Source organism: Aspergillus brasiliensis, assembly GCF_001889945.1.
Source record: "Aspergillus brasiliensis CBS 101740 unplaced genomic scaffold ASPBRscaffold_36, whole genome shotgun sequence".
NCBI classification, from domain to species: domain Eukaryota; kingdom Fungi; phylum Ascomycota; class Eurotiomycetes; order Eurotiales; family Aspergillaceae; genus Aspergillus; species Aspergillus brasiliensis.
Genome location: NW_027137477.1, coordinates 32,209 through 42,665, shown reverse-complemented (window position 1 = coordinate 42,665; position 10,457 = coordinate 32,209). Strand labels below are relative to the sequence as shown.

Sequence of the window (10,457 nt, the reverse complement as noted above, 5' to 3'; positions counted from 1 at the left end):
TGATATTCTTATGGTCGCTTATATACATTGTCAATGAATGTTACACGCGGAGATCGATATGAGCACTATAACTGCCAAAGCAAAACCGGGATCTTGGCAAGTGGATACTGCTTATGTTTCCGAATATGCTAAGGAAATCAATTACCATGGTTTTCAAGAAGTAGCTGTCCAGAATGCAAAAACATAACACTTGGAGACATGACAAATCAATCACTTATGCCATCCGAACAAGCATAAGCTCACCTTTCTTAGCTCAGTAAGCCGATATCAGTCCGGATATTAAGGCGATATCGATATCAGTATTTTAGATACGGGAATGAAAGTGGGCCCACTGGGAAGGAAATCCTGCACCCCTAACCCAACGATTCTTTGCAACGGGTTCTTTTTCAGTAGTATCCATGGCCATGTGGGCAACTTGCAGCCACATGTCATCTCTCATCGGGAAGTGATCACTGTTGTTGATGTGTAATCCCTGGCAGAGCCGACTCCCATGAGCCAATGCGCGTAGAAATTTAGTGACATGCGAATCATCGTCAAAATCATGGACACGTTGGAAGAGATCCATCCAGCCTGTACCAGGTCTCTTAGGCCGGTAGTTGATGATCTCATTCAAGTCCAAGCGTGGTGATCCACGTGCAGCATAGGCAACAATATCAAATCTTCCTTTCCATTCTAACAAGCGGGCCTTGTTCTCCAGGGATAACCATCTCTGGTTCAGGAAGCTGGGAAAGAAGATCGAGCAGTTAAGATTGTGAATAAAGAAGAAATCAATCTTGTACTCCTTGGGGGGATTCTGTGCTGCCCCACAGAAATATGCGTTGACATTGATCATTTCCGCGGTCTTTTCAAACAGCTCTTCTGGCTTGACACGCCACTGAGCTGCCGTCTCCAAGAGTTCCTTCGGAGCAGACGTCAATGGGTTATCCTCAATCCAGCTACCATCTCCCCAACAGGGAGCGTTGCAAATAGCATCGGTATCCCGAACCTTTTGGAGTAACTCGATCATTGCGCGACTGGCGAGGTCTGACCGGCTGTTGGCTATGTCTTCACAGCCCTTCATGACCACAGCCACCTCGTTCTGGTGGACAGCGGTTTGAGCCAGGCCTTCTGCAACGATGGCTGGTTGATTGAACTCCACTCCGTAACCAAGGTGAATAAGTGGGTGAAGGAAACCTGCAATGCATTGTCAACTGCCTTGATCCTTTTCCACGTTCAGGGAAGGGATTTCCACATACTTGCAAAAAGTCGGGTGAAGAGAGCTTCAGAAACCTCCGTTCGATCAAATATATATTGATTGATTACAGCTCCCATTCCCTTCTCGCTTATCTCCTGTTGAAAAAAAACTAGGAAATCTCGGTAATATTCTTCGTTGCCAAGGCATTGAAGAAAGAATTGGTTGTCTTTTAGCTGGGCGACATTCGCTTCGTTAAGCGGGTATTGAGGGCGCTGAAACGCCTTTTCTTGAACCCAGGCCCTTGAAAGCTGCTCTGCCTCAGCCCCAAGCGCATATGCAGCAAGCATATAATGCGTTATGTGATTGTGAAAGCCTTTGTCATTGAAAAACGGATGGTATCTTTCATGGTTCTCTTGCAGGATTTGGTTAAGGGTGGTGCGCGAGGAGGCTGGAACTTGAAAGACAGAAAAGACACCAGTGTCATCTGGCGAAATTGACACCACTGAGGAAGTAGCCATCTTGGTGTTCTTTATCTGCCTTTTGTCGAAAGTGAGATGTCTAAAGAACGGCATGGGAAAAGAGAGGGCAGGACAGAAGAGAAGTCTTGATGCGGCTAGGTCCTAGATGGTATGTTCGAAGGATGATGGAGGATGATGGAGCAATGTCTGACAAACGAGGCTTTTTTAAATACTGTAGATGATTCGCTCGGCCCCGCACAGACACTCAGTCCGGGGAAGCTATTTTGGGTTCAACTCCGTCAAAACATCGAAAGTCCGGGGCTCTGAACCGAAATATCCCCGGGGACAAGGGACCGCCGGCTCTGTCCGGAACCAACGGAGCTAAGCACACCTTCCTGGTCGAAATAGCCCTCGGAGATAACCATGAAGACCCTTCTAAGTGTGATTTGTCAGAAAATTGAGGGATATACTTCGGGGAGGCTATCCGATATTCCGTCGAGGCCGAATGTCTAATATTCAGTTACGGGGAGGCAGAGTTGATCTTGTACGATACCCGAGTATTAAAGGGGACACAACACCTTGCGAATTCTATGGGAGGTATCCACTGTTGCATCTCAGATACTTTCGCAGTTCAAAGATATCCCTAAGATTATTACTACTTTGTTAACCTCGTTCAACCTTCTACGCACGGCAAGACAGTAATCATGGAGGGTACGACACAGGAAATTGCCGGAAAGAACCCTTGCGGGGTCAAGCCTTTCTATTGGAAAAAGGGTATCGATCCCAAGGAAGGAAAGCGACCGCCGCTCATTCCTAACAAGAAGGAGGTTGCGGATGGTATGGAAATCACCTGGGATGTTCCCGTCACCATGCGCGATGGAGTGAAAGTCTATGTCGATATCTTCCGTCCCGAGGGTGCAACCGGAAAGCTTCCTATTATCTTCACCTTTAGCCCATATGGCAAGCATGGCCCCAAAACATTCGACATTTTTCCTGGTGCCGATGTCCCTAAGGGGTGGGTGTCCAAGTACACTGTTTGGGAGAGTATTGATCCCATCCCGTGGACCCAGAAGGGTTACGCTGTCATCAACGGGGATAGTCGAGGCTCCTGGGGCTCTGAGGGTGATTTGGAAATTTTTAGTCAACAGGAGAGCCGCGACGGTCACGACTGTATCGAATGGGCTGGTACCCTTCCCTGGTCAAATGGCAAGGTTGGAATGATTGGCGTTTCCTACCTGTCTATTGTGCAATGGGGCATTGCTGCGCAGAACCCACCCCATCTGGCAGCCTTCGTCCCGTGGGAAGGGTTTACCGACTTTTATCGTGATTACACTCACCACGGTGGAATTCCGGAAACCAAATTTCTACATTTCACTCAATGGTCCTGCCGTGCCGGTGTCAACATGGTCGAGGATCTGATCGCCAACAATAAGGCACACCCACTGCTTGATGAGTATCATCGATCAAAGTGTGTGCAGGATCTCAGCAAGATCACAACCCCCGCATATGTTGTCGCCGACTGGGGTGATCACGGCATGCACACCCGCGGTACCCTCAACGGCTACATCGGTATAAGTTCCAAGGACAAGTGGCTGGAAGTCCACGGCCGTAAAAAGTGGCGATACTTCTTCGAGCCTGAGAGTGTTCGGCGGCAGGAGGCGTTCTTCCAGAAGTTCTTGAAAGGCGAGGCTAGCGAAATCGACACCTACCCCAAGGTCCGCATTGAGATTCGTGATCGTGCGTGGGTTGGCGAGTTTCGGGATGAAATCGAATGGCCTCTCAGCCGTACCAAGTTCGTCAAGAAATACATTGACGCAGGTGCAGGGAAGCTCGTTGAGACCTCTCCACGGGACGTGACATCCATATCCTATGACTCGGAGGTACAGGACAGTCACGCACATTTCTTCCTCGACTTTGATCAGAAGACTGAATTCACGGGTAGCATGCGCCTGCGCTTGTGGGTTTCCACTGATCTTGGTGAAGACATGGACATTTTCGTCCAGCTGGACAAGATTGACAGGGATAATAAGGTCACCCCTTACGTTGCCTTTTCCATGATCGATGACGGTCCTTTGGGACTTGGATGGCTGCGTGTCAGCCATCGTGATCTTGACCTGGCCAAGTCCACCATCGACCGGCCCTTCCACAAACACGACCGCCGTCTTCTTCTCCGCCCTAATGAGATCGTGCCCATCGATGTAGAAATCCTGCCCACCTCGACTCTCTTCCATCCTGGTGAGCGTCTGAGAGTCAAGGTCCAAGGAAACGATTCATTCCGGCATACTACACCGGATGTTGTCCAATTCCACGAGGACAGTGTCAACAAGGGGAAGCACACCATCTATTCCGGATCAGTGTACGAGTCTTACTTGGTTGTCCCCACTATCGAATAAGAATAGACTTGTGCACAAATTTCGATCGAGTCTTTTGATATTTGATTGAAATTTCCATGCATATAACATTGTTAGCTTCAATGACAATGAAACTTTGTGTCTAATGGCGGATGCAGTCGTGTAGATAGTACTCCCTCAAATAATCCAAGTGAATGATTATTCTGCCCTCGAAATAAAGCCGCATGTTAGCAAAGCGTGGTTGGCAAATCTTCTACGTAGCTTACATACATTATCCGGTACGGATACGAAAAGCTACCTTGTGGACTTCTGACGTAGCAACGGAAGCAAAGAAATAGATTATACTTACCAATTTGCTATCGTGCACGAGCGACATACATGTGTACAAACAGAATGAGAGGTATGAAACTTGACAAGACGGAATAAACTGGTTAACCTGAACAAGAACTAGTGCTATCTAGCGAAGACTCTCGACTTGTGGAGATGACTCCTCCATCACATTCTCATGATGGGCATAATTGACCTCCTTCTGCGTCTCTTCCGAAGACTGTGCCTCTAATGCCTGCGTCAAGGGGTTGGGGTCCTGATTACCTCAGTCAGCAGAGTACGTCAGAGGCTAACGACTGTACATGATTTTCCTCACCAGGAACAGCCTATTAGACCGAATGGCAAGCCGATCACCCTGTTGCACGACATTCAGCAAAGCGACCGATTCCCCGGTAACAACCTGGCCAGTGGGGAACCGTATGGCGTAGGTCGTGGCCGCGACGATATCCATTGCGGACTCATCATGGGTACCGCGACTGATATATATGGATCTTGGGATGTGCACGAGGCCAGGGAACATGGCCCAAAATCGAAGAATGTGTGTTTTGATCGCTGTATTGGGAACACAACGTCATTTAGCGGGTTGAATGGAACAAGGAGGGAGGAAGGGGATAGTACTCACCCTCTGATCCCTTGAAGGTCTTTCCAAAAGCCTCAAACTGGCCGTCGGGAGTATATAGGTCGGCCCATTTCTGGGCTGCTTCTGGGCTGTAGCCGTCCAGAAGCTGGAAGAAGTTATCTATCCAAACCTTGGTGCGATGATGTGTGTGAGAAGGCCAGAGCGTTTCTTGGGTCTTTTGCAAGGCCTTCTGAGCCTGCTTGCGGGAGTCACCGAAAATCAGCAATGATTTCTCAAGGTAGGCAGACATTGTGGCGCAATCAGAGTATCAAAGATAGTAGACAAAAGTGGGATCTAGCATCAGTCAGTGGTGGAAGGAGGGTTGCGAAATACATCAGTCACCATGCCGAGGATCCGTTTATCAATGTGGTTGCTCTCCACGTAGGGCTTACTCTTTCCTTGGCCCCCGCAAACCTTCCATCAATGGCCACTGCGGATCCCACCCTGATCGACGTTCATGCGGGGTTAACCAAAGTCCTGTGGCCGGGGAAGTGGCGGAAGCAACGGAGTAGCTTACTCCGTTCCGTCCGTTTTCGGGAGCGGGGCCGTCTGAAGTCTGACTCTCCTCTTGATCGAATCAAAACCCACCGAAACAACTTCGTTACAACCGCTAATGCCGAAGCAAGTTACTTGTTACCAACCATGGTCGACTACCCAGTCGGCACCCCCCATGGTCGGGATGCTACATCAGGCGTTGTTGGTCTTTGAGCCGACCTTGAGGAGAGGCCGGTCAATCCCTTGTGTTTTCTTTGAGCGTGAGAACAACCCGCCCCCTCCCCACCCCTTTTTCCCTTCCCCTTGAGCCCTATCCATTAACCTCGAGTGATTCTCTCTTCTCAGCGTCTTCTCCATTGAAGGATTCTCTCTTCTGTCATTCTTTCCCTGAGAGCTCTCGTTCTGGATGCGTGGGTCCGAACGGCGTTCACCAAGAAGCCTGTTGCCCGAAATCTAGACACAAGTAATAGACCGATGAGCTTCGAAGGGGACACGCCGCCGACCAAGAGAAAGAGGACTACCCACGCCTGTGACTCATGTAGACAACGCAAGTCTCGCTGCAATGGAGCTCGGCCGATGTGTGACGTTTGCATGGGAATGGGATTTGAATGCCACTATCAAGACCCAGCCAAGCGCCGAGCTAGTGCAGCAAATACCAACTACTCCTCACCCCTGGAAGGGCGACTTGAGGTCATGGAAACCCTCGTCCGAGAGCTTCTGTCCAAATCAAACCAACGGCAAGTGCCTGAGACTCCATGGACAGATTCCGTTAGTATCGCGGAGATGCAGATGCTGGAGGCGCCGACGTCGGAAATGCGTCTTTACACTGACAGTGTCGATGGAATGTGTGCTATTACATTTGCTGGCGAATCAGTTTCCGGGTACTTTGGTATGGCTCTAGTAGTGCCTTGATGTAGGTGATTAATCTGACCCATCGGCTCTCTTACAGGACCCACGTCGAGCTCGGCTTTCTTCAGTAAAATAATCCACGCGACGAGGGAGATTCACTCCGCAGTGGGATCCCACGCCAGGCCAGCACCAGTCATATCGAAGCCACCGTCTCCTCCAGCTGAAGAGATGCTAGGGGATCAAGTTGAAGGGCTTGGCGGTAATGGCTTAAGAAATCCCTTCTTCCTCCCTCCAAGTCAAGACGTAATGAGGCTTGTCGAAACGTTCTTTGCCCACACAGGTAGACTGTTTCCGTACTTACATTTAGGTGCAATTATTGAGTTTAACAACGTTCCAAGGCCGGCAGATCCAAATAGGGTCAACCGGGCGCGCCTGTGCATATTAAACATGATCATGGCCTTTGCCTCCATTCATTCTCCCTCAAAATCGTCGAGCATTGTGGACAAACTGTCACGCGGCAACGTGTTCTTCTACAGAGCTCTCTACATTTTACGTTCAATGCAGCCTACAGATGTGACACTGGAATCAGGTACGCATATGCCAGGTTGTACGCTGAGCATACTACCACAGTACACTAACAAACATTCCTCAGTGCAGGCTACATTGTTAGTGGCACAGTACGTTCAAGGGACCCAGCGCTCGGCCCAGACATGGAGCATCGCCAGCTCCGCCATATATGGGGCTCTTCAGATTGGACTTTGGAGACAGCCCACGGTCGAAGGCCTTGGGATGAGTCCGTTGGAAGCAGAAGTGCGCAAGCGCACCTGGTGGATGTGTTATATGATAGACAAGTCAGGCCTATACCAACACCAATATCATCATTGACGGTCTCCTAACCCCTCCACAAGAATGTGTAGTATGACCTTTGGCCGCCCGCCGATTATCCCAAATAGCTACATGGACTGCGAATTGCCCCTTGATGTGCCACTGGAGTCACTCGCCATCAATGCCGAGCGGAAAACTGCAAAGAGACCTGCTTCTACGATCTCTGGAGCGAGGCTCTTTCTCGAAACATCGTGAGCCTCTCCCTCTTATTTCCCCGCATTGGCTTCGCATCATTTTATCGGTGCACTAATTTATTCATGCTATCTTCAGGAAACTCAATACCATTCTAGGCCAAGTCATAGAGAAGTTGTACGGAGGGAACCTGGACCGAAGTCCCAGCCCGCGCCTCTCCCAGCAACTCCAAGATGTCCTCGGGATTGACCAACAATTAGCTGAATGGAAATGCGGCCTTCCTGCAGGCCTGGAGATATTAAAGGGCACCAACATCATTGACATAGATTTGCATTCCAGTTCCGAATCGCTGCGATTTCGAGTCGTAATGAGTCTTCGTTACCACAGCCTGACCACTCTGCTGCATCGAAAAGTACTGGAATGGCTCCTAGAATGCAGTGGATCGACTATGTCAGGGCCTGGCATTACCGACTTTCTCCATACCGTCATAAACGGTAGCATTGACATGTGTATCAACTCCGCACGAGATACGATCTCCGTGATTTCTAGCATCCTAGACCATCATATTTTGCTTCCCATCTGGTGGTATTCCGTCTATTATGGTATAAAAGCAGTTATCTGACCCCATGACATGTTATTTCAAGGCATGCTTCAAAAGACTAATAGTTTCATTCATCAGTGCTGAACTCAGCCCTTGTCTTATTCGCCGTGTTTCTGCTACCGATGCGCAGACTCTCGGTGCGACCGACATGTACCAACAGCGAAATACTAGCCAGTCTGAAACTTGCCTACGAGACGCTCAACCCCCTAGGGTCTGGCACCTGGATTGTTATCCGATGCAGGAAATTGTTATACAAATTGGTCTCAATCGTTGAGTCCTTTGATTTGTGCACAAGGGACTCAACAGGGGACTTCGAAGACTTCTTTTCGGAACTTGTGCGGCCAGGTCTTGCTGCTTTCCCATTATCGGTCTCTGACTGGAACTCGCTCCCCATTGACGACGGATTCGGCGTTGACCTTTATAACTTAGAATTCAACGGCGGCACTGGACTAGGACTGCCGCTTGAAGGAGCCATGTAATCAGTCAGATAAAGAGACAGAAAAGAATTGCACTCCTCTACGTTGTTACATGATCCTGAGACAACTTCCTCAAGGGTTCACGATGTAAAGTCGTCACGCATATTATATACGCAGGTATTTTACAATACACAATGATATCTATGCCGATGCAGCCACAACCTCGAACTCTCTGCTGTACTCGTAGTCCGTGTACCCCTCCGCAGTCTGCGCATACATTGTCTTGGAATCAAACGGCGCAAAAGAGATCCCATTCTTAACACGGAAAACAAGGTCTGGGTTCCCAATGAATGGCCGGCCGAAGGCAATGGCAACATCGTGGCCTTTGTAGTGCTCCTGCAGCGCCTCAGCAGCTGTCTCGCCATTGTAATTTCCAGCAACGACGACTGGTCCTGCATTCTGGTACGCGTCAAGGAGCCAACGTAAATGACCGTCGGGCTTCGAATCAGACTCGCACAGATGCAGGTAAGCCAATCTCAACTGTGCCAATTTATGAACAACATCCGTGAATTGCGGGACAGGGTCATCCATGCGCATATCTTGATAGCGGCTCCAGGGGCTCAGTCGAATTGCTGTTCGGTCTTGTCCGATAGCTTCTGCAACTGCTTTGGTCACTTCAACTGCGAACCGGGAGCGCCTCTCAATGTCTCCGCCCCAGGAATCATTGCGCTTGTTCGAGACATCTTGGATGAATTGGTCGACAAGATATCCGTTTGCACCGTGGATCTCGACGCCATCAAAGCCGGCCTTCATTGCATTCTTAGCCGCGGCGGCAAAGTCAGAAATGGCATCTTGTATCCCCTCCTCGGTGAGTGGCTTGGGATGGTGCATTTCGTCGTTAAAGGTGCTTTTCATTGGCACATCACTGCTGGAGACGAGGCTGAGGCCTTGCTGCTCGAGGAAGGTTGGGTTCGCCGCACGACCAAGGGCCCACAGTTGAAGATAGATGTAGGAACCCTTGTCATGTACTGCCTTAGTGACTTCCCTCCAGGCAGCGATGTGTTCGTCTGTGTATATTCCGGGCACATTGGGGTAGCCACCGTGCTGAGGGCTGATGACGGTAGCTTCCGTGATCAAAAGAGTACCGGGAACGGCGGCGCGCTGCTGGTAGTATTCTTTGACGGTGGGAAGCGGGATGTGTTTGGTATCAGCGCGCAGGCGAGTCATTGGGGCCATTGCGATACGCTGCTGGAGCGTCATGCGCCCGACTTTAAGGGAAGAGAATAACGGCGACATGTCGAATGGTTATAATGCTATTGCACGTGGTGGAGAAGGTGACTGAGCCACACTGATATTTATACCCCCTTCCTGGGAGCAGCCCTTGATTTTGTTTCGGGTGGGAATCCGATTCCATTGCCACATGGGCTGCTGGCCTGCAAGGACGCGTTAGCTTCGTTCCGGCCCCTTCTACGATCGGCGGATAAGTAACTAGTTAGTTAAGTTAGTCAGCCCCATATTGATTAGTTAACTAGTTAACTCATCACCAGAGAGAGACAGATCCCGGCGGAGTAGTATGAACCGGCATTCCGATTGGCTGATCCAATCCTATCCCCAGACACCAAGATGCCTTCCGTTTTCCATTCCGAAAGATGAGAATAATCAACCAAGAATAATGAAGGCCCCAGGCTAGTCAGCCACTCTGCCGGGTCGGCCAACTTTAATGCCGTACAAAATGTACCATTTCAGAATAAATGTCTTACCTAATTGGAGTCTTGAAAAGTTTGATATAGAGTATATGACGCCTACCTCGTTGTTTCCGCTCAAGCTCAGCATTGCTGGAGGTGCATTATTCCCGCTGACCAACATTTTTTTCGCGTCCGTTTCTTAATCAACCACCACAGTCTCGGGAAACCTCTGGTATGGCCGGTACCCCCCGGCCGTGTCTGAAGCGGGATATTGGAAGTAGAGTGTATGATAGTCTTAATCAAAACAGTTGACGTACTAACGCACATCGAGGTTACTCCAAGTATAGACAAGGTAGACTGGTTATTCTTAACGGTCCAGTTTAAATACTGAAGTTTTAAAATAGGTATTAAGTAAAGTTTCTCAATGAAATTAAATGTTTTAAAATTGTATTTAGGTACTTATGT

At 49.4% G+C, this 10,457-nt stretch overlaps 6 protein-coding genes across 6 annotated transcripts; 3 read left to right on the top strand and 3 right to left on the bottom strand.

Moving 5' to 3' along the window:
* Nucleotides 1-304: 304 nt before the first annotated feature.
* ASPBRDRAFT_139635 (questin oxidase family protein) lies at nucleotides 305-1,692 on the bottom strand (the record flags this gene model as incomplete). Its single annotated transcript, XM_067619113.1, has 2 exons — nucleotides 305-1,173; nucleotides 1,236-1,692. The coding sequence occupies 2 exons, from the start codon at nucleotides 1,690-1,692 to the stop codon at nucleotides 305-307; spliced, it is 1,326 nt and encodes a 441-aa protein (XP_067472909.1).
* Nucleotides 1,693-2,161: 469 nt separating this feature from the next.
* Nucleotides 2,162-4,188, top strand: ASPBRDRAFT_49615 (CocE/NonD family hydrolase). Its single transcript, XM_067626385.1, has one exon. It carries the CDS (start codon nucleotides 2,337-2,339, stop codon nucleotides 4,023-4,025), a length of 1,689 nt encoding a protein of 562 aa, XP_067472908.1. The 5' UTR covers nucleotides 2,162-2,336; the 3' UTR covers nucleotides 4,026-4,188.
* Nucleotides 4,189-4,341: 153 nt separating this feature from the next.
* Nucleotides 4,342-5,339, bottom strand: ASPBRDRAFT_49614 (nuclear transport factor 2 family protein). Its single transcript, XM_067626384.1, has 3 exons — nucleotides 4,933-5,339; nucleotides 4,627-4,862; nucleotides 4,342-4,566 (listed from the first exon to the last, which is right to left on the bottom strand). The coding sequence occupies exons 1-3, from the start codon at nucleotides 5,177-5,179 to the stop codon at nucleotides 4,441-4,443; spliced, it is 609 nt and encodes a 202-aa protein (XP_067472907.1). The 5' UTR covers nucleotides 5,180-5,339; the 3' UTR covers nucleotides 4,342-4,440.
* A 559-nt stretch (nucleotides 5,340-5,898) lies between these two features.
* ASPBRDRAFT_139630 (uncharacterized protein) lies at nucleotides 5,899-7,912 on the top strand (the record flags this gene model as incomplete). The annotated part of the gene is made up of 5 exons (XM_067619112.1): nucleotides 5,899-6,313; nucleotides 6,374-6,862; nucleotides 6,926-7,124; nucleotides 7,182-7,349; nucleotides 7,429-7,912. 5 exons carry the CDS (start codon nucleotides 5,899-5,901, stop codon nucleotides 7,910-7,912), a joined length of 1,755 nt encoding a protein of 584 aa, XP_067472906.1.
* Nucleotides 7,759-8,439, top strand: ASPBRDRAFT_490121 (uncharacterized protein). The gene is made up of 2 exons (XM_067626220.1): nucleotides 7,759-7,903; nucleotides 7,970-8,439. Coding segments are annotated over exons 1-2 (402 nt in total). The 5' UTR covers nucleotides 7,759-7,902; the 3' UTR covers nucleotides 8,371-8,439.
* A 2-nt stretch (nucleotides 8,440-8,441) lies between these two features.
* On the bottom strand, nucleotides 8,442-9,726 carry ASPBRDRAFT_49612 (alkene reductase). The gene has a single exon (XM_067626383.1). It carries the CDS (start codon nucleotides 9,601-9,603, stop codon nucleotides 8,509-8,511), a length of 1,095 nt encoding a protein of 364 aa, XP_067472904.1. The 5' UTR covers nucleotides 9,604-9,726; the 3' UTR covers nucleotides 8,442-8,508.
* Nucleotides 9,727-10,457: the final 731 nt, after the last annotated feature.

Bases quoted from the DNA above. Each gene is read 5' to 3' on its own strand.
- ASPBRDRAFT_49615 (XM_067626385.1), top strand. From the start codon at position 2,337: ATGGAGGGTACGACACAGGAAATTGCCGGAAAGAACCCTTGCGGGGTC.
- ASPBRDRAFT_49614 (XM_067626384.1), bottom strand. From the start codon at position 5,179: ATGTCTGCCTACCTTGAGAAATCATTGCTGATTTTCGGTGACTCCCGC. The intron at 4,863-4,932 runs GTGAGTACTATC...TTCCCAATACAG, and splicing joins GACCTTCAAGGGATCAGAGG to CGATCAAAACACACATTCTT. The intron at 4,567-4,626 runs GTGAGGAAAATC...TGAGGTAATCAG, and splicing joins GGTCTAATAGGCTGTTCCTG to GACCCCAACCCCTTGACGCA.
- ASPBRDRAFT_49612 (XM_067626383.1), bottom strand. From the start codon at position 9,603: ATGTCGCCGTTATTCTCTTCCCTTAAAGTCGGGCGCATGACGCTCCAG.